Source organism: Xiphias gladius, chromosome 4, assembly GCF_016859285.1.
Source record: "Xiphias gladius isolate SHS-SW01 ecotype Sanya breed wild chromosome 4, ASM1685928v1, whole genome shotgun sequence".
Lineage (NCBI taxonomy): Eukaryota > Metazoa > Chordata > Actinopteri > Istiophoriformes > Xiphiidae > Xiphias > Xiphias gladius.
The window spans coordinates 15939001-15965992 of record NC_053403.1 but is presented as its reverse complement, the minus strand read 5'-3'; the positions used below and the strand labels follow the sequence as shown (position 1 = coordinate 15965992).

At 40.5% G+C, this 26992-nt stretch overlaps 2 protein-coding genes across 2 annotated transcripts; one reads left to right on the top strand and one right to left on the bottom strand.

Annotated features, from left to right (window-relative positions):
- Positions 1-12907: 12907 nt before the first annotated feature.
- ccn2a (cellular communication network factor 2a) lies at positions 12908-15541 on the top strand. Its single transcript, XM_040126100.1, has 5 exons — positions 12908-13192; positions 13430-13646; positions 13779-14030; positions 14145-14356; positions 14471-15541. Exons 1-5 carry the CDS (start codon positions 13130-13132, stop codon positions 14765-14767), a joined length of 1041 nt encoding a protein of 346 aa, XP_039982034.1. The 5' UTR covers positions 12908-13129; the 3' UTR covers positions 14768-15541.
- Positions 15542-17670: 2129 nt separating this feature from the next.
- chga (chromogranin A) lies at positions 17671-25492 on the bottom strand. Its single transcript, XM_040125610.1, has 8 exons — positions 25383-25492; positions 25008-25057; positions 24051-24144; positions 22858-22926; positions 22648-22734; positions 20656-20982; positions 19356-19774; positions 17671-18530 (listed from the first exon to the last, which is right to left on the bottom strand). The coding sequence occupies exons 1-8, from the start codon at positions 25426-25428 to the stop codon at positions 18447-18449; spliced, it is 1176 nt and encodes a 391-aa protein (XP_039981544.1). The 5' UTR covers positions 25429-25492; the 3' UTR covers positions 17671-18446.
- Positions 25493-26992: the final 1500 nt, after the last annotated feature.

Below are 26992 nucleotides of genomic sequence, written 5' to 3'. Positions count from 1 at the left end.
TGACAGGTTAACGGTTTGCTATGTTTCAGGAACGAATGCAGTAGATACAGTGAATACATTTACTGTATGGCTGAAAACAATGAAAAATGTTAATTTCATCCTTTGTCTCTGTTTTATCCTATCCCTAGTTTACCATTAAAGAAGCTGAATGGTCATCTTCATCCAGTGCAGTGATTCAGGGAAAGAGCTAAGCTGCCTTGCAGATTACATAAAGTACTGTAATGAGAACAGAACATATTAGTTATGTAATACTATGATTTTTAGGAAAAAAATTTAGGAAAATTGTAGAAATATTTTGTGGCACAAACTCCTAAACCTGCTTAGATTGGCTGTTGTTTGCATTGTAATATTTCCCAAATGGACGTCATGGTTTAACCACCACTTATTTACAACTACAGTACCATCTTAAACCTTTTGCATTTTTACTCTTGATTCACTCCTGCTGAGAATGGAAAACATATTTCTTGCTGTCTGTGCTGAAGTAGGAGAAACATGTGAAACTTGGGTCATCTGCTGTTGGTTTGACAGCTAGCTGAGCGATGACTCCTTCCTGCGTCATCACTTCCTCCTCACTTTGCTGAGGAATCTAACTTACACTGTTCCAGCTAGGGAATATTCCATGTTGTTGTGAAGAGGATGATGAGGGCATAATATTTTCCACTGTCAGTCAGTTGTAGGCAGATATGCTACAAGGTAAAGAACACCATCAGCATCGGACACAATTGGATTTTTTCTTATTTATCAGTCGTTGAGATATAACACTGTCCTCTTAGTTCGTGTATTAACGCAACACCTGATCTTATTCTGACCCATTTTTTAACTTGTATCTCCGACAACAAAAATTCATTGTCCTGCCCCTCATTTAATGAATTACTGAGTTTATGAAAAATGCATTGCATTGTTTTTCTTGGTCATCATTACCTTCACAAAAGCAGCAGCCATTCTACTCGGGATCTACAGAAAACATGATACTATGGGAGCTACTTTTCGCAAAGGAGAGTGAAAACAGTGAGTAACAAAAGACCAGCTGTGACCTTCTAGCTAACATTCACATATACAACCAGAAAGGGGTCTGATTGCCACTAGACTGACAGACAAACAGGCAGTTAGACATGGGGCGAGGGTGTAGGCTGCAGTCTGACCTTGCAGCTCGCAGACAGATGAGGAGAGGCCTTTCGTTCCAGACACAGACAGACTGGGAGGGGTCCTGTTAGCCACTGTGCAAAAACTGCATATCTGGAAACAATTAGAGCAGATGGGAAACCTGGCCATGCCATTTCTATAAGGCACAGCACAATTCTATCAAGAGTTTATTGAGAACAGTTTGCTCCCCAAATGGGTATTTGTTCACCAAACCAGCAGCCACAAAAGCACAGTTCATTATTCCATCCAACATCTTATGGAGCAGCAAACTATTATTTTTTTAATCCTTTATTTCATTAAGAACACATTTGTGTTTACATTGACAGCCTCGCAAAAGGGAAAGCCCTCAAAGAGCAATATTTTCACAGCTGTTTAGGAAGGAACAGTCCTCCTCATGCTAATCTTTCAACTTTTGTTCATTGCCATTAGTCATCTGAAAACTGCATTCCCTTTTGCAGTGTTCAGCGCTAACAACTTCATCAAAGGACAGATCTATTGTTGACCTTGAATGTTCTTTCACTCCAGACACCAGACAGACGCTGATTTTCATCGTCAATGCCAGAGGGTCCGACCAGGTTTCACTGGTAATGCCAAAACTCATGCTGTGATGAGAGGCACTCATCGCACACTTCCCTAATAAGAGTACTTGTGGCTTGAAAATTGTTCTTTCAGTTGATCATGGCGTTTTATTTGTTTTTCAGTTATTTCTCTGCATTGATGTTAGTGCCAGTTTGGGAAGCCTAAGCTTGGGGCTGATTTTATGTATAAACTGCGCACATAATACTTTTAAATTAGAACTTAGTCATACAGTTACTGTTAGTCAACAGTAGTCATACAGTTGCTTTAGTCATGAAGTGCTACTACTATTTTTGATTACATAAGAACAGTACACAGTGTACAGATGCACTTATTAACCCATCCTTTCAATGATCACACATAAATACTATTAATTATAAAGCATCTGTAGGCAATTTAAAGCGTTCTGACAGCTTCTCATTTTATCCATCAAACCCTCAACACCTTATAAACAATACAATCTCACCTTAAAGGGGCACTCCTCTGGTTTTACACATGAAGGTCAGTTGAATTGTTATGGAGAGTACTACTCAGCCGGAGAAAACTCAATACTCAGCACTACCTAGCCTGTGTTGTATAATGTCTTCTGTGGCTCTGGAGGATTTTGTCAAGTCTTAGAAAATAAGCCTGATGATGTCATCAGGGTTCTCTCAGCTTGGGTTTGGAGAGTACAAACTTATAACAGAAAGCCTACGTTACAAACTGGGGCTGTGAAGTCGGAAAGACATGGTTGCTGACCAGGCAGGAAGGGTCTGAAAAAAATGCGATACCAAGTTGATTAGTGGGAAACGTAGGATCCAACATTTTTGGAACTTAACCCACACCTAAAAGTCAGGATATCTCAGCCTCTGCTGCATCAGTTTGAGCATTTTTAAGAATCTGTTTCATATGAGTCCCCTGAGTTTTTGGATATGCAATAGTAAATCACTGGAGTACCCCTTTGAGGTCCATTTAAAAGCCATTTAGGAATTTTAAATAATATTACATTACATTACTGGTCTTCATCAGCAGACATGGTTTGCTCAGTTGTGATGGAATTGTAGATGTTCAAGTATCCATTGGTTTCCTTGTCCACATTGGCTTAAAAGTTAAGGTTCAGAGCTCATTCTTAACCTAGGAAATAGCAGTTGACATAACGTCTCACTTCAAGGTCCCTGGAGCTATTGCTGATCTCCATTAGAATACATGCACATGTCTTTAAGTGCTCAGAAAAGAAATTGAAATTTGAACACTTAAAATTTCAGGACAACTGAGCAAACTCCATCTCCTCTGAAGATCATGTGATATGATCAAAAGATCGGGCACTAAAAGGACCTTGAGTTTCCAGGGTCAATACGAATTATCTTTGAACTTAAAATGTATCAGTATCCATGATGGCTACGATAGATCTCAAAAATGCTAAGATGACACATTAAAAATCTCCTGATCACTTAACAGTTTCTGTCTTTTTCCATCTAAATCAATAAAGTTCTGTGCAAGAGTGTATGTTTGTTCATATATGAGGTAAACGAGCAGGTAAAAACTGGCACAGCTCATAAACTAGCAGTAGGTTTGATTGGGGTGCCGTAAATGGAGATTTGTGTTACTGGAAAGCAGCAAAGTTCTGTAGCAGGTACACGCTGTTTCTGACAGTAAACAAACAAACTATAAAAGCAGCCGCTTTATACGCTTCATATGAAACTGCATGAGAGCACAGTTCTGCTGCTGACAGCCAAACCATCCAGTAAAACAGACAGTAAACACACACTTTCAAGACCAGTTTGACATCTCAGGCAACCAAAGTATGAGAGAGAAAAAAGCAAACGAATGATTGAATAACAGTCTGAGTTTAATTGATGTTGAGGAATGGTAAGGTGAAGTCTTGACCTGGATTGGTGCACATCACGGCTTGAAACACCTGTCAGGGAAGCCGAAACCCACAAAGCAAAATGTCAATTTTTTTCTGCGCTTGAGGTAACATTTACCTTGGCAGCAAATGAGACAAAGCAGCAGCGTGTGATTAAAGCCGATGTTTTTATTCAAGGCTTTTACAGGAAGCTAATTAGCTGAGGTATGCAGTCGTGTGCCAAGCGAATAGAGGGAAGCTGACATTCCTGCAGGAAAGCGGTGGCCTCAGAAAGCTTCAGAATATGTATTTACACACAAGACTTTCAATTCAAACTGTTCATGTTTTTTTTTTTATTCAAACATTGAAAAAAGTGAGGATGTGGTCTAGCTCACTGGATCACAAGGTGAATAAATCTGACAAAACTGAAAAATAACTGCTCAGTTTATTTGTCATGTAGTAACTGGATGATAAAAGCCACATTGAAATGAAATAAAATAACTATGTTCGACCAGTGACTGATTCTTGTGCTTAGAGACAAATAGCTAAAACCCATGTCTGCTTCAGAAATGGCAAGGTCGACATCAATGGACAAAATGGAAATCTAAAATGCAAACCATGTCATAAGAGAGGAACCTTTAAAAAAAAAAAAAACAGCAGATTAGAGGCATTGTGATCACATTTTAAGGTTGGCAGGAATCTCTGAAAGCATTCAAATCTGGCATGCTTAAAAAGGCAAAACTGCAGTTTATGGCAGAAAATAATGGCTCTCAAGCATGTATGTTGAGTGTGGGCTAGATGGCTGAATTTAGCTGAACAGCCTTGTACAAAAATTGTATTTTCTAGTTTTATACAGGTAAAACAAAGAAATCCAACCAAAAACAAGCACTGCATTTGAGTTTAGTCACTGCAATGTGCACACATAACTTTGTCCAAATCTCAGTTGCGGGCCACTAATTTTGGTTTCTTCTGCAAGATTATACCAGTTTTAGTGTAGTTTACTTATTGTGTTGAGGTACTTCAGAGTTAGAGTATGATGAGAAGATTGATACCACTCTCATTTCTGTCCGTTACGTGTGGAGTGTGTCTAGAAACCATGGAGGCAGTTAGTCCATACTAGCATGAATAATGGATGCAGGGGGACCTAGCTAGCCTGGCTCTAGCGCTCACTAATTAACAGGTTGTATTTTGTTATATTAACCAGTACACAAACAGAACACAATGTTTTAGAGTGAATCAAGTGCTTTTTGGAACAGTTTACAGGCAAAACCCTCCATGAAAAACCTCTCTATTAACAATACTCCGGGATGTTGACTGCATGACTGCATTGTTCACCAAGAAACCATTACAGCATACCACAACTTGTCTTTTTTACATTTCTGTTTATGTATGGGTTAAACAAACAAGACATGAAATGTTAATTAGTAAGTTTTAGAGATGCTGATGGGCATATTTTTTAACTTTGGACAGAGCCGGGCTGGTTGTCTTTATGCTAAGCTAAGCTAATCAACAACTGGCTCTAGCTCCATACTGAATGCAAATGAGAGTCTCATCTAACTCCCTGAAAAGAGTGAATAGGTGTAAAAATATTGAACTATTCCTTTAAAGGAGTAGACCTTGAACAAACTGCCAATCTTAGTCACTCTGAATATGCTCCAGTTAAATGCTTCTATTGTAGTTGTAGCACTGTGTGTGGCAGGACCCATGCTATATTTAGAAACCATCACCTGTAAAGGGCAGGCCATCTTTAGGGTCATAGACCCTCCATGACCCTTAGGGTTCAAAGTGTGATTTAGCATCAGGAATTTTTAAATTCGAAAAAGGTGGCTGATTTTACTACCGATGGCTTCATGGTGATCAAGAACTGGCTGAACAGGCAGGATTGAAGTAAGGTCGTGGCAAAAGACTTTGTCTGGTTTCATCTAACCATTATGGTTCAATATTAGGTCCAGAAGAGGAAGTGCTCAGCGAGAACCAAGCAGTGTGTCGAACATGATGTCTAAAATTAGAAACCCCCTCATCCTCTGGCTGAAAGGTCACCGAAATAGAACAGGGGCCATCCTGGACCCACACGGAGCTGTGTTTAAGTAAAAACCACCTGACTTCCATGTCCATGTGTGTGGCAGTAAATCTACAGCTGAGAGGATTTTCTGCTGTTTGTTGAAAGAGTTACAGCCCAAATTCTCATCACTGTCTCTAGTCTAAACACTTTCAGGACACAGGTTTTAAATAGGCAGTTTCCACTCTCTTTGCCTTTGACAATTCAACCACTCATCAACCCCCCTTGTTATATCTGTACAAGTGTTCCCAGGCACTCTATTGCTAGATTCCACCTGTGAGCTTCAGCCAGTAAAAAATGCTTTGTCCAAGGCAGATGAAAGCAATATCCTTTCCCTTGTTAACACAGACTGGCAAATGCATTCCCTGAGATGGCCCAAAATAAATGATTTATGAGAAAATTTGACCAAAAAATGCAATCCGCCTTCCAACTACGCCCCTTCGGCATTAATCAATATATTATACCTTGGCCCATTACACCAAGTAATCCTAAACCCAACTATTTTGCACAGGCTGTGCCTGAAAAAGATTGGGTCTCATGCATGTTTCCATTCTGAACAGTTTCCACCACTCTGGGCTTAAAATAGACACGGTTTCCATCTTGACAGTTCATCTGGATGCCAACCCCATTGTTAAATCTCAACAAATCATTCCAGGCTCCAGATCCATTATTAGTTTCCACTGCTTGTCTCTTCATAGACAAGCTTCAAAAAGCTTCCATCAGTTTCCAACACTTTCATCTGTCAGTAATGGACTTGTCCCTTCTCCATTGTTAAATGTCAACAGATCACCATCCAATCCAGTTTAAATTTCCCAATGAGTATTTTTGCAGACAGGCTTCAAATTGTAAAAGAAGGCAGCAATTTACTCCTCTAGCACATTTTTGTTATCCTGTGTGCTTTGCTGATGAATCACACATATTGCAAGTGACAGGGGAATGTTATGCACTCCTTCTGCTATCTTGGCAGGGTTGTCCCCTTGTTCTACATGCCTTATAAGTGGCAGTGTGCACTGTCGCTACAAAAATGTGAGCTTATTTTTCAACTGAGTTGTTGAAAGACAACTAAAATGCCTAAAATGTCTGTAAATTACAGAATAACAATATTTTCTCTCCTGTTCGCAACCAAGTTGATTTCAACGTTTCAACTCTCACGTCTCTCTGCAGGCAGAGTTCAAAGAAGCAGAAAAATGCAGGCAGGAAAATCATTTTGAGATCTCGGTTTCATGTTCAGTTTACACAGTGGTATATAGATGGCTGGTTTGAAGACTTGAGCCATGGAACATTCTTCAAATAGCCTGCCAGCTACCACTAATGGAATTTAGTTTAATGGACAGCTGAGTGCAGATAACACAACCACAGCTTCACATATGGAAATCATGAAGATGAATCAACAAAAACGGAACATTATAACCTTCATGAAGACAGGTTTTATTGCAGGGTTGCATTAGTTTCAACTAGGTGTACTTAATAAACTGGCAACTGAGTGTACAAATGAAGTCCACTAAGTACTTCAGCATGGCTTGGACAAATTCATCCACCAAACCTCACACACTTTTCTCAAATTGGCATAAAATGGAAAGTACACAAAACAAATTAAAGACAGATGATTTTAGAAATGCTTTGTGTACTAAAAATGTTCACTGTGAAATTAAAGTCTGTATCTGGCCTGGTGTGGAACAAAAATGCAACTTTAGTGCAGAGCGTTTGGTGTGACTGACCGGCCTTTTTTAGTTTTTGATGTTTATCTTCCTGTTTAGCTTTTAAAGTGCTGGGAAGGTATGACTGCAGCCGTACTGAATACGAGCAGTGTGCGGGAACCATGGAAACAGCCAGAAGATGTCCCAGAGGACACAGAGGGCTCCTCTGTGACATCAGACTCGGGTATGACATCATCAACCATGGTGTGATGGAACTGCACACACATTAGGTGTTCAAGAAAACTGGGAATAATTTCCACTTTCCATGCCTGAAGGAGAGACTAAACGAGGACAGTGTCGTCACCAGAGCCTGATGTGCACAGATAAAAATGTTGCCTGGACAGAGTGTTTCATCTCCACAGATCCTAAAGTTGGAAAGTTCCCATCTTACACAGTAGTGTAGCCTTGTGATGTCACACAGTAACTATGAAATGAGCAGTGAAGTAATGAGGCTATAAGTGGCAGTAAGCAACATGCCTAAATCCAGACTAGGATACAAGGCAGGCCTTGACCTGGAATTACTACACCAGTCACATGACCTCAAATCAGTATAAACTCAGAACTAAATTAGGAGCGTCACTTCATCAGCTTATTCTCTTTGGTAAGGGTGCTGATGTTAACTTTCATTCGGAAAAATAATAAACGAACAATGAAACAAACATGACACTACCACTGTTGAATATACTGGTGTCAGCTGTATTAGAGAGACTGTTTCCAGTGTTCTGTTACTGAATGCCATATGTCAAGTCTTGGCCCCGTCAACATCCATTACCTAATTTTCCTACATTCACATATTGTTGAAAAAAGTTTGCAAGGCCAATGGTGGTACTGCATAGCAGTTTGGCATGCATTTTAGACATTAAGGAGTGACTTTTATGTGATGTCCTTCCTCTAGAAACACAATGTTGCAATGTTTAATGGTACATGGTGGGATTATTAAAAAAGTGTGACCATGTAGGATATCTTTAAAGCAGCAATACTCCATATTTTTATGTTAAAGATGGATCACATGGCTACTTGTGCAAGAAAGGGGTCGCTTGTGGTGACAAATCCACAAAGAATTATCACCCAACAGTTTCCTTTTTATATTGTATTTCAGCTTATTGTTTTGGTTTTCGGGCCGCAACCTTACTGTTCTGGTTCACTCTCACCACTCTTGTCAGCGTCGTTTTCAGCCACGGGAACAGAAAGCAACTGTTTTCGGCAAAAAAAGTGCTAAAACCCCGCCTGTATACTATCTTCCAAACACCAAACAGTACACGGCCAAAGTTAGAAAGTAACTGATGAACTTATTGGAGCATTTAGCTGTGAAAGGGCCAGATTTTTTCCTCAGGAGTTGGTGGAGAGCAAAAAAGAGCAAAGGCCAAAGTGAATATGGTACTTACATTTATCAGGTCACCAGAAACACAACTCCAGATAAAAACTAATGTTGCTCCTTATCTGCTGAGTTTGTAAATAGGCAACTGTTCGCTAACAAGTTCACAATATCCACTTTATAAGGTGTTAATATGTTATTGTTCGGTTTATAGCTCCTTACCCATCCCCCCAAGTGGCAAAAAAATCAGCTATCGGAGTTTTAAAGGAAATTAAGTCTGTTATATTTTGTAGAGGTGGAGGCGCCTTATTTTGTGATGGTTTTATTGGTGCTTTATTGGTTGGAGTTTTTATGCCCAGCTACATAAAAACAAATCAGACAGTCAGACTTTGTTTTACAAGAATTTTAAAGCTGCACAGGTTTTGGCTTTTTACAGTTAAAACATCATTATATAAAATGATCTAACAAGGTGACAAACTGATGGTTTATTCCATTTTGTCTGTAACAGTATAATTTAATCTGATCATCACACGTCTACTCAGACTCAGTTCACCAAACAACAATGCATTTTCCAGTGTGCGAAAGTGTGGAAGATTATGTTTTACAACACTGATGCCAACAAAAACAGAGCTGACAAAACTGCCCTGACATTGTATCGCCACCACAGTTCTAATTACTAATTTTATCTCACAGCTACTGTCTTAGACAAATATCTTGGTCTATACTTAGTCTTGACATATCTGGGTCTACCACACACAGAGCCATATGTTTCCTTTGGCCACCGCAGTCAGCCTCTCCTCATGTTTTGATCTGCAGAAGAGTGAGTGTGCAGCCTGCTGATATTTCTGCATTCGAAACCCTGAGACTGACAGGCTGAGCTCAGTGAACATACAGTCTGACAACAAAACAACCAGCAGCCTAACAACATCCAAAACAATAGAGGTTTCCTAAGTTACAGTTACAATATTACAAATATACAATATAAGGAGCAATCAAGCTCATTTAGCTTTCTGTTGACTTTGAAATGATCATGAACAGATAATTTACATTTTTTTTCCTAATAATATACATGATATATCCTCAATGATCTATTCCTTGGTCAGACTAATGCTATCTGATAAAGTTTTTATATTTTGTAGTCTTTAAAAGGCATTAAAAGGCGAGAAAAATCGAAACATTCACTCCACTTTCACTATCTTCAAGTGACATTCCTTAAAACCATTCAAAAACTTGCCTGTGATGTCAGATAAGTTGACTTAATAAACAGCATGACACACTAGATTTCTCTGCACGTACGATAACAATGTCAGCTAAGTTTAAAATGTTGTTTTGCAGCGTGGCTGGAGTACGTTCCATCAGTCTGTTTCCTTTAGACATTACAGAGGTGAAGTTTGGGCCCTGAGGCTGTATTGACTGACAAGTCGTACACACACACACACACACACACACACACACAGTCACACACAGTCACACACTTTCTCTGGACTGTTTTGAGAGACAGAATACTCCACAAAAACCACAGTTCCACTCACGGCTGTGTTTTTTCCTGGGGCTAATACGTAGGCGCCTCTACTGTACTGAGCTAGCAGAGAGAGAGAGAACATATCCATATTAGGAAAAGAGCAGATGTCCTTATATGGGGAAGCTTCCTCTGTAGTAACAGCCCAGTCTATTGGCTTCTCTCTCACATTCCTTCAGCTCCAGGTTGCTCTGGGAGTTTTTCATTTCCGATTCGCTGGCTGGAGAAGGAGCAGGCCGGCCTTTCATATGAGTCTGGCCTGGTGTGCGATCGCCACTTTTTCAAAAAATACACAAACCTCCGTCTAGCCTCTTTCCTGCAATCCTCTATTCTGGGTTTGATGTAGTAAAATAAGCCTGGCCAGGGACAGGGCACACCTGGCCTTTCAAGTTGGTCATAGACTAAACCTCATTAGGCAGGTGAGAAGCCAGAGAACATGTAGCCTTTGTTCCTGTAATATCTGCCCCACATGCCTGCGTGGTCTAGGCTGCACTTTCACTAAAGTCGACTCGGGACTTTTTATAATCATTTGTCCCTACTAAGACCCAATGGAGTCAAAACGTCAAGTCAGATGTGAAAAAAATCCCCAGCCTTTGTTTTCAGCAGAAAAACAAAGGCAGAATCCTCTAAAAAAAATGTCCCCTTTGCATAAAATAAGAAAAGCAGACTAATGCTCAGATCAACAAACATGCCATTAACTGAAAACACTAGTGTTAATCCCCCTAAATACCTGTCCTCCATACCTCGGCAGGGCTGCACATTCAGCTCAGGTAACTCAGGAAACTGGCCATCAGGAACATCTTGTAGTATTCATTAGCAGAAATAAATGACAGAGGTATACATAGCACATATTCTATCAATCATTTGTCAAATCTGTTGACTTTGATCATCTATTTGCATCAAAAAGAAGATCTAAATTATTTGATGCTTAAACTATTTACAGTCTGATAGTTTGCATTATTGCAATGAAAGTTAGGTTGGTCGGTTCCAGTTTGCAGTGGTGGAAGTAGGTACATTCAGTGCTTAATTACAATGTTGACAGACTTGTACTTTGAATCTGTCTATTTTATGGTACTTTACACTTTACACAAAACTTCTTAGGGAAATATTTTTGTATTTTTTTCCTTCACATTTATTTGACAGCTATAGTTACTTATTGCTTTTCAAATGAAGATTTAACATTAAAAAAATGCGGAAAGCCTAAAGATTAAACCAGTGGTTCCCAATCTTTTTGGTGTGTGATCCTTCACAAAAAAGCAGTGTGTGGCCACTTTGTCACATTTCATGTGTATGCCTTGTCAAAAGAAACTTTTCCCCTCTAAACTACTCATATGCTTTCATTTAAATAACTGTTGGAGGCCCGAAGAAGTCAAATGATCTTATATTCCACAATAAGGCAAAGATTCCCAAAAATGAATTTAAATTTGGCGTAGAACCTTGTTTTTTTTATTCTTTCTTTTCTACTCCATTGTAATCGTCTTACAACCACACAGGTTTATCTTGTGACCCTATAAAAGGGACTTGACCCCTAGTTTGGGAACCACTGGAGTGAGCTACCTATAGTAACTGTATATAAAGTAGTTATAACTAGCTCCACCTCAAATAGGTGGAACAGTGTAATACTACTTATGCTTTGGTGTAACAGTATTAATGATCTAATTATGTAGTACATGATGTATCACTCACAGGGATGAGCACTTTCACTCCTGACAGACATTTAGCTGATAATACTGCTGTACTTTTACTAAAGTAGGGTTTTAAATACAGGACTTTTACTTATAATGGAGTATTTTTGGATTGTGACATTGCTATTTTACTTCAGTAAAGGATTGGAATATTACTTTCACCACTGTTATATTTAAATGATTCTTTATCTGCTGTACAAATTCAAAGGCACAGGAATAAGGTCGTGACAAAATAATCTGTATGTTATGTGTATCATACAAAAGGACAGTAAGAAGTATTTGTGATCAAAATGCTTCATTCATTCATTCATGCTCATGCGCTCATATGTGTTTAAAAGAGTAATACTCGAAGCTGCAGTTCAGCCACTGATGTCAGTGGACAAAAATGCCACTGCAGCGTCCCAGACGTAACCACACAAGTACAGAAGACAAAGTTAGACTGCAGCAGTTGCCAAATCTCTTAGCTGGAACAAGCACCTTGATAGATAACCAGCTCGAGTTAATGACATGAATGAATTTCCTTTACCCAACCGCTTGTGGTTAATTTACTAAAGTACAGGCTGTCTGTGTGCCTTTGAAGCCAATGCTGAGGAATGCTGTTGTGGGCTTAAAGTCTTAACCACCCATAACACATCAATCAGTTTATTAAACCATTGCATATTTATGCATTTTTATGAGATTCTTTCCTGTTGTTTTCAACTGTTCTTCTTTCATGTAAAGCTCTTTGTGCTTTCATTTTTGAACTGTGTTAGTTTTTTTTAATGTTCTTCTTTTTTTAAGATTAATATTTATAGGTACCGGCTGTCTGTTTGTGAAGTCAGTCTTCAGGAATTCCCAGTGTGGGGTCCCAGCTCTCTAACCAGACTTAACCTCCCATTCCAGATGAAAGCTGCTATGAGAGAGACAGTGTTGTTTGGCCGACCAGCAGAGCCTTGCCTTCAGACAGCAGGAATGTGGGATGTCTGGAGTGGGGGTCAGGAAGCGAGGAAAGAATGCCAAGTATGTCCATGTTTGTCCAGGGCTGACTCTCCATTCAGCCCCCAGTGACGTGCTGCGAGGGCCAGCGAGTATAAAGGGGGCTTGCCGCTCCAGTCAGAACTCAGATCAGCTCCTCTACCGAAGCTAAACTCTAGCTTTCACCAAGATAGAAAGACTGTGACCGGAGCAGCAGAGAAACGCTACGAGACGAATGAGACAAGAGATCAACTTGATCAGAAAAAGTTTCTCAAGCTCAAACTCTAAGACTAAAGGAAGACTTTCTCAACAAGACTTAAGGAAAAACTAGAATCTATTTCTACAAGGAAGAAAAGATGTCTGCTGGAATGAAGAAAATTATTTTGCTGCCTTTGCTGTGCATCATGCTCTCATACATGGTAAGTAAAAAAAAATAACAAAATTTGAAAGTAACACGCTACTTCTGTTTTTGTGTTACTGCAGGCTTAGATTTAATCAGATTTTTATTATGTGGGCAATGACTTGTGTCTTTAAACTTCTTGTCAACACACAAGCTCTAATCTCAAAAGCCACTGTGTTGTCAGTGGGCTAGATGTATAACTGCAGCTATAATGCAACATGTGGATGTGATACTAACCTGATGATATTTACCTCAGGCTGCAGGTCAGGAGTGCAGTGGCCAGTGTTCGTGCCCCTCTACTCCCCCTCAGTGCGCCCCAGGAGTGAGCCTGGTGCTGGATGGCTGCGGCTGCTGCAGGGTGTGTGCCAAACAGATGGGGGAGCTCTGCACTGAGAAAGACGTCTGTGACCCACACAAAGGCCTCTACTGTGACTTCGGAGCCCCCATCAACAGACGCATAGGAGTCTGCACAGGTGAGCCACTGAAAAAAAAAAGTACTTACTTTTTCCATGGCATCCTACAGTACTTCCCACCAGGAGGCCACCTTGTATGTCCTTAGTGTATGAACTGAACCATAATCTTTACCCTGTCGCCCCCCCCCGCAGCTCGAGAGGGAGCGACCTGTGTGTTCGGAGGAATGGTGTACAAGAGCGGAGAGACTTTCCAGAGCAGCTGCAAGTACCAGTGTACCTGCCTGGACGGAGCTGTGGGGTGTGTCCCTCTTTGCTCCATGGACATCCGGCTGCCCAGTCCCGACTGCCCCATGCCCAGGCGGGTCAAGGTGCCAGGGAAGTGCTGCGAGGAGTGGGAGTGTGATTCTCCCTACAGAGACAGTTTCATGGGCTCTGTTTTGCCTGGTAAGTTAGTCTCCTTTTCTTCACCATAAAGTATTATTTTTGTCGGTATTTATACACAAATGAGTCGTAATCGGGATGGTCTTTCTAATCCAGTGTTTTCCCTTGTGCTTATAGCCTACAGAGAGGAGGAGACCTATGGCCCAGATCCCTCCATGATGAGGGAGAACTGCCTGGTTCAGACTACAGAATGGAGCGCCTGCTCTAAGACCTGTGGCCTTGGGATCTCCACCAGGGTCACCAATGATAACCGTGAATGCCGCCTTGAGAAACAGACCCGGTTGTGCATGGTGCGACCCTGCGAGTCACAGCTGGAGCAGAGCATTAGGGTGAGTTTTTGTTAAACTGCACTGCTCTCATAATCCACACAGATAAAATATAAGCACTTAAACTGCTTAAGAATGCCTGCTGAAGTTGTTTTTCCCTTCACTTTCTTCCTGCAGAAAGGAAAAAAATGCATCCGTACTCCCAGACTCTCCAAGCCAATGAAATTTGAGATCTCTGGCTGCACCACCACCAAGTCCTACAGGCCAAAGTTCTGTGGCGTGTGCCTGGATGGCCGCTGCTGCACCCCCCACAGGACCACCACCCTGCCCATGGAGTTCAAATGCCCCGACGGACAGGTCATGAAGAAACACATGATGTTTATCAAGTCCTGTGCCTGCCACCACAACTGCCCCGGGGAGAACGACATCTTTGAGTCCATGTATTACAAGAAGATGATGGGAGACATGGCGTGAGCCACTGATGGACGATCAGATCTTATGACTTGAAAAAAAAAAAAACAGAACTCCATCTCATTTTGCAGCTCAGTATATATGTTTTTTCATGTTTTATTTTGTCATTTTCTCATTGTAAAAGTAGTCCAGACACTTGTCTAAGTGTCTGTGTGTTTTGTATGGCTGGAGCACATCAGCCACATAGACTGAGACAGAGGGTTGCATAGCAGCTCCGAGAGATTCCTGCACTATAACTTCTATTTTTGACAAACCTGCTGTCAGGTTTCTGCCCAATTCCCCTTGAAATCTGTTTTACAAACCCGTCCATTTTGCGGTTTGCATTTTCATACATTATCTAAACCTTGACCTCCTCTAAAAATGAGGTATCTAATGACTCCCCCCACCCCCCAAGCCCAGACCAGACCTGCAAACTCTAAGCAGCTGTAGAGGGAGCACGCAGACCACAGCAGGCCAGTGTTCCCCTGTCCAAACAGGTCTGAATGTGTCCTTGTGTGTGTGTGTGTGCGTGTGTGTGTGTGTGTGTGTGTGTGTGTGTGTGTGTGTGTGTGTGTGTGTGTGTGTGTGTGTGTGTGTGTGTGTGTTTGTTAGCGCAGGCCTGAATGTCAGCCTTGTCTGTATCTACGCTGTTCACTCTGCTCACAGAGTAGAGGAAAGGTCAGAGTTTCCGCCCAGCATGTGGATGAGAAAGCGAGCAGCATGCTGGGTTTAGGGTTAGATATGTAACACAGTGGGCTTTGCCACGGCACTGAGGAAAAAAAAAAAAAAAAAAAAAAAGACATGTTGACTTTTACTGATTCAGGTCAGAAGAACAAGTGTCTATAGAAACAATATTTTGTACAAAAAAAAGACTGGAAGAATTGTAATTTCATTCCTTTTTTTTATTGTTGATGTGTAAATTATGTATATATTTGTACAGTTTAAGTTAATTTAAAAGCCAAATTTGTTCTGTGCTTCAAAATGTATCGATAGTGTATTTTTTGTCAACAGTATTTTTTACTATTTTATTGAGAAGTGTGACAAAAATGTTACATGTTTTACTTTGTAGCTGGAAATAAAATGTTATATTTTTTATACAAACGTGTTCTCCAGTTGTTCTCTCTTTACTTTTGATACATTTATTAATTGATTAAGATTCACTTACATTCAAAAGTGTTCCATACATGTTACATCTATTGGCTGACATTTCAAAGCATTTTTAATGCTTCTTTAGAAACAGGACTCACATGTTAGTTACGTACATGACTCGAGCATAATTTGTTTAACTTTTCAGACAGTGCAAGTGATATCACTCCCACAGAGCCACTTGGCCACTATGTCAAGTCTGCAGCTGAAGTGAATAAAATGGGGGAAATTGGTTAATCATGAATGGGTTTGCTAATTAAGATAAACTGCAACCCAGTAATATTCTCTGATTGTTTTTGGGTTGGTTAATCTTCTTTCCACTCTCATATATAATACCCAAATTCTTCAGTAAAGTTCAAAAAAATGTGTGAGTTCTTGTAAAGCAAACAGCTAGAATAATGCACAGAGCTGGTGGCTGTTTACCGAATGACTACAGCCTCCTATTGATTTGTTAGCTGAACTTAGAGTTTTAAATTAAATAGTATAGGCATTGTTGTAAAGCATTCTTGCCCATTTTTTGTCTTTACATAAGACAAGATGGAAAAAAAAAAAAAAAACCCTGACTCCAGAGGAAAAAAGGCCCAGTTTGACTATTGTGCGCTTTTAAACCTCCCTCTCTGACAGAGGAGAAAAGAGGACTGAGGCAGTCTAATGTCGCCATCTGGTGCCCTTTTCATTTTGTTGTCACGAATAACATCTCCAGGTTGTTAGAGTATGGTCCTCTTTAAGTCCACCCCCTCACCTACCTGGAAGCCAGGAACGATAAATAAATAATAGTAAAGGAGGAGATTTTCACAGCCTTAAATGAATCTGTCTGATCAATAGTTGTAATTGTTGGTCAGAATAATGGTTTGCTGCAGAAAGTTCTAAATATAACACGTCTAACAAGTATTGTAACTACTGTTGTGTGTTGACTACCTTAAATTGTAAGTCAGCCATTTTCATGGCTTGTTAAATTTACTTTTTATAATGAACGTGTCACACAAAACCAAATTCAAATAGTTGTGATTTTTAACAGTGTTTAGCTTACGATATCATGCAGGTAAGAATTTGTTAAGTTACATTTTTCTTCTGGTATTTGGGCTTTTTAAGACTCTTTGCATTTGCATGTACTGTTGCCTGATCATCAAACGTTTCAGTTCTGGGATTTTTCTACAGCAGCTATATTTATTTCAGCTGCCAGAGAAAGTATACGTTTTTACATGTTCGGTTTCTCCTCTGCCCGAATTCTATTCTTGTCTCCTTTCAATCCATTTATTTTTTAAAACTTTTTCTCAAGAGCTCTCAACATATTGCCTTCCAAATACAGCAAAATACAACACTTAACCCTGCACTGTAGGATTCAAATCTACACTGGCTATTCCTTCTCGATAGTAACAACCAAAGAATAATGTTGATGCTAAAACCAAGGGTTAACTGTTGTTGTCTTAGAATTTAATATACTGTATAAACAGCTTGTGTGTCAGAGTGATGATTCATGTTCTCAGCTTCATCGCCCACAGACACAAACAAGTTCAGACTGAGACTACAGTGTGAATTAATTTCTCTGTACAGTGAGAGGCTAGGTTCACTATGGGCTGTGTGAGTAAAAATACAGTATAGTGCATATAACTACATTATATTATACAGTATTGAATGAATCGTCACTCTAGTGATTCACTTGTCTTTAACATTTCACTAATTTTTAATTAGGTGCCATGTGATAAAAATGATCATGTGAACACTCGATTAAGATACCTACACACAGTTGTAAATTTGTTAGTATGCAGAGTTTATTGCATTAATTCTATAATGCAAATATTTATTTGAATTTAGAGACATTTAAAGGATTTATCAAACAGAGATTTCCAGATAAACTATTCAATTTATTCATTTTCTTACATAAATTTCATACAGTTTTACATCACAGTCCAGCCATTTATCTGCTAAAAATATTCACTTATTGCCTTGGCTTGATTAGAGTCAACTGTATCAATAATGATAAGTAAGCATGTATTCGTCTTCCTGATAAGTAAGTAAGTAAGCATCTCAGAAAGAGCTTTGTACATGTATACATGCCGTTACTGTACAACCTCACGTTGTTGGTGTGTGTATACCTGGATCTGCCTCAACCTTTCACATAAGTCAATGTGCAGAGTTAAAATAATTTGAAAAGCAGACAAGACACATTTGCAGAAAGACAGAGATGATTGTCACAGAAATGTAGGAAAACAAGCTGTCACCGATCACTGACAGAAAGATTTTTTCCTTTGGGAGCTTTACTGAATGTGCTGAATAATATGTTTTAATGCACCTAACTTGTGCAATCGTATGTTTTAGTATGCATATCTAGTTGCTATGTGCATCTACTTTTTGCTATTCTATGTGAGGGACAGACAATGTCACAAGGGAGGCTGCAGCAGTGTGGCACAAGTAGGCATCCTCAGGAAAAATAGCAAAAGATACAAACTTGTCACATATTCACACACTTTATCTTTGGACACCAGGCAGCTGGTAAAGCGGAGGAGGACGAGGAGGCAGAGGAGGTTGCGGTGTCAACTTTGTACCAGTCTCTCTCTCAGCCCTGCCGCAGCTCATGGAGTTTCTGGGCAACGTCTTCAAGCTCTGACTCGATGGCTGCCAAGCTTTCAATCTCTGGCTCCTGTGGAGATAATGGGAGGACGGGAGTGGGAGAAAGATACTTAGAGCACAAACAATCATATACTCGATATGTGCAAACCCTTAATGCACAACAGCTCTAAAAATATCAGAACATAATCAGTTCCCATATGTTTTTGTTTTTTTTTCCTGGCTGTTAGCAAGGGCACATTATGACTAGAGTTGCCTCTTTTAGGCTCACTGTTATAACGAATGTTTAACAGTTTGCCGCCAGCAAGGCCATCAAGGTGTAAATATGTACCTTTGAACATCCTGCAAGACAGCAGATGTTGCATTTTGTATCTTTGCGAGAACTGAGCTGTAGGATAAATTCTGCTTCGATTTTTTGCTAACCCTGAGCTAGCAAACCCGTCCGCTGAGCGCCACAGCAAGAAAGACTTAGCCTTGTTCAGTAGAGAATAAGATAATGCATGAAGTCATTTTTTAAAGGAATAATTTAACATCTTGGGAAATGCATTAATTTGGCTTTCTTATCAAGAGTTAGATGAGAACATTGATACCGCTCTCTTACCTTTACTTTAGAGGTGCTGGTGGGCAGATATTGTCACCTTCTGACAGAGCCGGACTAGGCTTGTTTCCCCCTGTTCCCAGTCTTTATGCTAAGTTAAGCTAATTGGCTGCTGTCTATAGCTTCATATTTTACATACAAACATGAGAGTGGTATCAATCTTGTCATCTAATCCTCACCAAGATGCAATCAAGCCTATTTTTCCAAAATGTCGAACTATTCCTTTACAGTTTGTCATTTCTGTCTCCTTTGACAAAGGCCCATTTTATTGTTGCAAGATAAAAGGAGTGGAAAGCTCACCTCTGACTTTCTACTGGCGCTCCCCTCTTCCTCCAATCCCCTCCTCTCCTCTGGCGCCCTTCTGGCGATCATCTGCAGCTCCTTCTCCTCTGGACTCTTCTGAGTGTCTCTTTTCTTCTTCTCCTCCTCATCTTCTGTGACCTCTTTCGAATGATGTGGCACTTCCTGCTGACTGTTGTACTGCTGCACCTCCTTTCTGCCGGCATTTTTCTTCAACTGCAAGCCCTTGCCCCTCTTGGTCCATCGCTTTAGGCTCTCCCTGTTCCCTCTCATTATCTCCCCTTCGCCCTCTTGTTCCTCCACTTCTTTGTTTGAGAAAAGTACTGATCTCTTGTCTTTCTCCTCCTTATCTTCTTCATCAAACTTCTTCTCTTTTGATTTCTTTCTGGGTGCATCTGTCTTTTCATCAGATGCAGCACCTGGGAATATGAATATTAAGAAATCAGGGTCTTTTTAATGTCTGTTTTCTTACTGAAACACTTCTGCCAGACCACCGGCAGAATATTGTCCACCATCAGCAAGATTCCACTTCTTGTAATGAAATATTTCTTGCCAGCTGGCAGCTTGGCCCCCAGTACTACTAGCTGTGCTTTAAGGGAATTGAAAGCATGGCGGGAGCAATCGGATGACTCGGCTGAGGCCCCCTTTTATAGAATAGGTATGCGTGTTTCATTGTAATCTGCCATTTTATCTCAGAAAAAATAATTTCCCTGTTAATCTGTTGAAAGGTTTAGAGACAGAAAAAAAATAAATCTTGACTGCATTTTTTATCCAAGGACGATTTTAAAGATTCCAGCTATAACCAATGCGCAGCAGCTCATTTAAATTCTAGGACATGGTGATATTTAATCATTTCTGTTGGTGTGCTGTCAGTACACCAGCCATATTGGCCTCGGTCGGCTGGGTGGGGGTTGGGGGGTTGGGGGTTGGGGGGGTGGGGGCTGGATTCATCATGTAGATGGAAGCACTTCAATCAATCACCCAGTCCTGATGTGGCAGGCAGTTTCATCTACCAGGCAGTTGTTTTTTCTTTTTTTTTTTTCTTTTTTTGCACTATGCCTATTTTAAGATTCAGCTATCTGCCTTTGCTCAACTTCAGTCAATCTTTTAATTTGCTTGGATGTCCTTTATTTCTTGATTGAAAAGAAATCTGACTTGACTGGACCCTTAAAATACCTAGCTCTAAATTTGAATACTAATGTTTCCTGTCATCTTTTTTAGTTTTGTACCTTTTCTTTTGGTGCTTTTACATTGACAGTCACAGTTATGTAACAAACAAAAGACAGAAATATGCACTTACTTGAAATATCCTTGGATATGTTTTCCTCCTCTGAATTCTCCTCTGAATTTGCCCTCTTCTCTTCATATTCCTCTTCTTCTTCCTCCTCCCTCTTTTCAGCTTTGCCCTCATGCCACTCATCCACAGACTTAGAGACGTGACTTCCTGGGCTCTCATCATCTTCCCTCTTCACTTGCACCTCTTCAAAGATGTCATTGTCTGCCTGATACTCTCCATCTCTCAGGCTCTCATTCTTTTCTCCCTCTCCATCAGCATTTCCTGTCCTCCTCTTCTGGGAGAGGATGGATCTTTCGCCGGGGCCTCCTAAAGCCTCCAACATGGATCGATCTAAAAATGGGGAGGGGTGGAAATTTAATTTACTGGAAGAAATTGATTTTCCAGTGATGTTAAAGGAAGGTGCTTACACAAAAGCACTACAGTTTATTACAAGGTTCATTTTGTGCCCCTAACTGTCAGATTTATGTGTTTTTTCTTAATGGAGGGGGGCACTGTGTCGGATTTTACGTGAAAATAATAAAATTGTGATTACATGATGCTTACATTTTCCGACTAAAACCTCACAACAACATGCCGTGATCCATATTTTTCTGCTTTTGCCATTTAAAAATTCATCGTTATTCAATCAAATAAATGCCAAAATATTTGACGGTTCAAGCTTCTCAAATGTAAATGTTTGCTACTTTTCTTGGTTTTGTATCATTGTAAGTTGAATATCTTCAAGTTTTGGACAGTTAGTTGGACAGAGCAAACAATGTGAAGACCTCAGCTTGGGCCCTGGGAAATTGTTATGGCCTTTTTGAATTATTTTTGAACACGCTCTAACATTTTTAGACCGAAGGATTAAACAATTAATCCAAAAAAAAAAAAAAAAGATTAACAGAATAAACAATAATGCAAATAACTTTTTGCTGCAACCCTAACTTATATTAGCAGGTAAAGCTATCTGACAATATTTGAAGTAGTGGCAAGAATCAGACTGATATTTAAAATGATATTTAAAATGATTATCAGTTACAAATAATCAAAAGTTTTAAGTTTATAAATGTTTTATGCATTATTTTGTAATGTAATTATATTGCCAGTATTGTTACAGGTATTATAACAACACTATAATTATTATATATAATTGTTACTTTAAGTTTCTTAAACATTTTCTCTATGTTCATCTTATGCACTTTTGGATTAGATTTCAGTGACACTGATATAAACTGTACAATCTATCCACGGAATGGTGTATGCAAAATTTGCTGCAATGTCAACAGTTTGCTCACTTCTTTTAGTACTATCTCATCTGTTCTTTGTCTGACAGAGCTGAGACAGACTTTATGGAAATCATTTCCAATACATCCTTCATTAGACACATACAGTAACAGTAGGTCAGTACAGGTGTAAATGCACTTATTATTAAATATACATTTTTAAGTATGCATTAACGATTGTCAAATCCATACCTTGACTCTTTTAGTGCCATTTTATCAGTTTTGCACTTCTCATAGAGCTCAGAGGCCTTTAAGCCTGGATGTCAGACAACATACAGCGGAACAGAGTTGGTAGAAATGCACCTTATTTAACAGAATTTTTTGTCGTGTACTTGTAATGTACTTGTTCTTTCCTTGTTAACTGTCCACTTTCAAATTTCTGACTTTAAAAAAAAAAAACAAAAGCCAGTTGTGCTGTCAGGTGGAGGGACCTCAGTGTGTATGACCTGATTCTGTCCACAGACAGCATCAGCAGAGTTTAAATTCACCTCAGCACTCCTCCACTGTCTGTCAGCCCTGTTTTGCTGACACCAGAAAACGGGAAATAATGAAAGTAATACATCATTTTGACAGTTGGTGCATTTTAAAATGTCGATTATATATTCCTCAAAATGGAAATGTTGCTGAACTGTGATAAGAAAAAATCAGCATAACAATGCAGCAAAGTCTGGCTACACCTGACTCTTTGTTCAGGACAGTTTCCCATGAATTACAGCTACTGAAGAAAACTCACCAGCAACGTCGTCTGTAGTCTGAGGAGTTTGTGTCGTTGGGTCAGGCGTCGCAGCGTCTCTTTGCAGCTGAGCTCTCTCTTGGCCACCTGAAATTTAAATCTGTTATTCAAGCTTTCTGTCTATGCCACCCGTCTTGTCTTCATATACATGTAAACAAGCGCGTTCACCACACAAAGACAGACATCAGCTGCGTTTGATCTGTGACTCACCTTGAACAGCGACTTCCTGCAGCTCCTTCAGAAATTTATGATGGCGCAGGATAGTTACAAGCCTGTCATCTGCAAACATGTACAAATGCACGTTAAAATGCATACAAATGAGTGGTTAAATACCTCCCTCAATAAAGGAAAGACGAAAGTCAGTAAAATGAGCCTGCAACAGGGGTGAAACACAGGTATGTCTTTCCCCTTCACTTTTTCACAAGACTCAGCAGTTTGCATCAGTTGTTCGTCAGAGTTAATTGCCCTGAAATTTACCGCTTTCAAAGCGGGAGCACAATTAATCATTTGGCCCACAGATACTCCCCCGGTGAATTACAGCAGCAGAGAGAATGGAATTTGACTTTCTGCTGACCTACAAATGGCACTGTATAGTGTACACAGCGAGCACAAAAAAGAGACAGCTACTGCACTGTGGTTCATTAATATCAGTCTGTGATATTTCTTTTTTCTTTCCGTATATTTCTGTCTTCTGTCTCTCTTTCCATGACTATGACTCCCCTTTTCTCCCCCTCTTTCCATCCCTCTGGTGGTGTACAGTTTCCCTCTCTTGCAGCGCCCACTCGGTAACAAATGCTCGGTGAGTGATGCTCTGATTGATTTTTCACAAGGACAGCATCAAGATAATACACTGTCTATGAAACTTAATAGTCTTTACAGAGTGGTAGTGGCCCCACTGTATATGACACTCTGCAGCGAGTTTTTACCCAGCAGACACTGCATCAATTCATTAACCTGATGGTGTGGGGATGGTGCACTCTTGATGGAAAAGGAGAGTAGGTATTGGGCCCCAGAAATACAGTTGTTCTTATCTTAGGGAGGTTTCAGTTAACACATAGTGAGCTGTAAGTAAACAAACTGCCAGCCCCTAATTAGTAGAAGCATGATGATGAGAATGAGGAAGATTATAACAATGAAGATGAAAATATACACGTCAAAGCCTCTTTTTTTGTGCTATATAAAATACTGTAAAGAAGACAACTTGGCCAAAATCCTTGTGTTGGGGCTGCAGACTTTTACAAAACCACTTTCAGTTCGTATTGCATAAAAACGATCACTTTATTGACTGCGCAAATGCCAAATACAAAATGAGACCCTCAAGTGGGCTGCGCAAAAAGTGTTATAGCAGAAAATACCCTCATATTGACCTTGACAAAGGAGTAAAAAGTATGTGAGTTGCTTACCAGTCTTCAGTATGACCAGACACTCCTGACTGACAGGCATGGGGCGGGGCCTTGATAGCACATCTGCCAGCGCCTCCACGATGCATTTCATCACCTGTGGACAAAGACAGTGCACAAAAAGGCTCAAAAACTTTCGCTGTGACACCCTGATATTTGCCTCATTAGGGCTTATATGATCAAAATATTAAAGAATTGAGTTGCTACATGGGAATACGTTTTCACACGTTACAGTTTAAATTTCTTCTGCCTCTGCTTTGAATGCAGTTCTTGTGCAAAGCCGGCAACTAATTCAAAGACGCAAAACTTAGATGAGAGATCAAAAACATTTCAACTCCTATTGTGCTTTAAATGTCAAGCCAGTCCCATACGCCTGAAAATTTTTCATTCATTTTTTTTTCCCAATGTGTTCTGCCTGCCAGATCTTTGGATGGTTCCACTGTCAAATGTCACAATACTCCTTATCACATCGTCTACATCTTCCCCTTTATAACCCCATCTCTCCAAACCCAATTTTAGAAACTGCCCCCCCCCCCCCTTCACTCTCTCTCCAAAGATGTGACATGGATCCAGCAATACCGAATCATGAAGGTCAAGGCTCTCATTTGGTGTCTATTGATTTTAACAAGGTCATACTGACGTAGCTCCCACTGGAGAAGGTACAGAAATTAGTTAAACTGCTTGGATCAAGTACTTCTAATCACTGCTTCTCTTCTGCGTGTGGCAAACCAGGAAAGAAGGACTCGATCCCCTGTAACGAAGTAGCATTCGGTACCTTTTGTCAATGCGTAAAAATTTTGTTGAATTATGAATGTTCTTGTGGTGCAAATTCAACTACTGTAGGGTTTCATATAACAGTAGCAGGGGACTGTATACTGGCTTTTCTACTACAGTACAATAACAATACTGTTACTAGAAATACAAATGATAATACTACTACTAATAATAAAAAAATGTTACCTCTACGTCCTCATTCTCCAGCTGACTTGAAATCACTGGCAATGATAGAACTGCAAAAAAGAGGAGGGGGGGAAGCAAGAAAAGCAAAACATTTATCATCCTGTCATTATCTGCTCTTTTTTTTTTAACCCCTAAAGCTCTAATGTTTTTTTCTCAGTGACCGTGTTACTAAAACCCACTGGCTGGTTTAGTAACAGGGGACTAAATGTGCCAAAGGTGCGGGTGCGTTCTCTCCATCTTAGCTGCAATTCAAGACGACTAATTCAACGCTGTCCCTGGTGCTGAAGCCGGGCAGTCCCGTCTCTCCGTGCACGTTCCTCCCCGCAAGGCGACTGCACGCGGGCGCCCGCGAACTTCAGCGAGGTTTTTCCTTACCGCAGCCGGACAGCATTGTCCACACGAACAGTCCGCTCCCGGTCATGTTTGGAAACGAGGGCGCGTTCGGCTCTCCAGGAATAGGAAGATAGCGAAGCTTTGTTTCAGAAGGTTCGATTCCCCCCCCCCCTCTCCCTTTTGAAGAAAGTCCGACGGGTTAGGGGCGCATTCTGAACAAAAACTTAGCCGGCTTTCGGTATTTCTGGAGAGCCAAATCTCCTGCAGCGTCGGTGACCCGGGAGCCTCCGTCCTCGCCGGTTTCTCCACCAACACCTCGCCGCAACGGCGCCCGCTTTTATAGGACGGCGTGGAGAAAGGAAGTGACATCATCCCGGGACAAATTATTTGTACTGCACCTGACTATACCTCAGTGGTCGTCAAGGCCTGTACGGGTTTAGAATAGGTACCTGACCTGGGTGGACCGGCCCCAGAATCTCATTTGATTCTGTTTTACTTTCTTTATTTAGTTCGGGCCAGACAGTGTACACCAGGCTACGTGACTTCTAAAAGAAACTTGCGAAGCCGGACTCTGCAGTGACCTCTCTCATAAAACAGCAAATAAAAGATAAAACGAGAGACTGCGATTGTCTGACTGGGAAGTGTCCTCGTAAAATCTAATAAATGCACGGATCGTGTCTCCGTCGCCACCACGCTGCGCTCCCAGGCAGGACAAAGCTGTATCTCCATACTGTAATGGCCGATCATGCCTCTTGACTACCTGGATGCGTTGCTAGGTGACGGTTGATTGAAAATCACCGCCGTGACAGTGCCCGCTTTGATCATGTGCGCGGGTGGCCTGAATAACCCAGGGCAATGTGCCCTTCTTATCAGCGGACCAAACAGAAGCATGTGTTAGGCCGCGTATGACATAACATGCAATATACAGAAGATGTTATATAATATATATATATATCATTATAAAGGTAATAGACATAGATATTAGTTAGATGGTAAGAAAAAACACATGCTTAAGTCATGCGTAACTCTCAGCTGGTGCAGGATGTCTCATGAATCCCTGCTGCTCAGCTTTGAGAAATAATAAAGTCACTGTGACTTTATGTGATTGGTTAGCGCTTAATGGACCATCAGTTAATGAGTGTTAATTCACAGTTATTGACTTATGCCACACAGTTATCTGGACTCCAGCTGCCTAGAAAAAGGGCATTTCGGACCCACTATCAGGCGCTCTGAAAGTCCACCAGTACCTGTCTGTCATAGAAATATGAAGGAACTACTCTGGTCCAGGCTGAAATATCTCAACAACGACGCCGAGGTGGCATTGCCATGACATTTTGTACAGATATTCAGGTTCCCACGAGGATGAATCCCCTGAACCTTTCCTCTAGCGCCACCAGCAGGTCAGATATCTCCACATCCACTGGATGGATTGGCACAAAATTGTCAGGCGACAACTCCCTCGTACCCTTCTCCTAGCGCCACCATGAGGTGGACATTTGTGGTTCTGAGTGAAATGTCTCGACAGCCGCTGGATAGATTGCCATGACACAGTCAAGCCCCAATTCATTCATCTACATGTTGCTGCATCACCAAATGGTCTTTGTTTAAGTCACATTTAAAAGCTTTTTTTTTTTTTTTTTTTAATGCTGTTT

Coding starts and splice junctions, on each gene's coding strand:
- ccn2a (XM_040126100.1), top strand. CDS start 13,130: ATGTCTGCTGGAATGAAGAAAATTATTTTGCTGCCTTTGCTGTGCATC. Junction 13,647..13,778: donor ACGCATAGGAGTCTGCACAG/GTGAGCCACTGA, acceptor CCCCCCCCGCAG/CTCGAGAGGGAGCGACCTGT. Junction 14,031..14,144: donor CATGGGCTCTGTTTTGCCTG/GTAAGTTAGTCT, acceptor TTGTGCTTATAG/CCTACAGAGAGGAGGAGACC.
- chga (XM_040125610.1), bottom strand. CDS start 25,428: ATGACCGGGAGCGGACTGTTCGTGTGGACAATGCTGTCCGGCTGCG. Junction 20,983..22,647: donor GACTACAGACGACGTTGCTG/GTGAGTTTTCTT, acceptor CCCCATTTTTAG/ATCGATCCATGTTGGAGGCT. Junction 19,775..20,655: donor CATATCCAAGGATATTTCAA/GTAAGTGCATAT, acceptor TCATATTCCCAG/GTGCTGCATCTGATGAAAAG.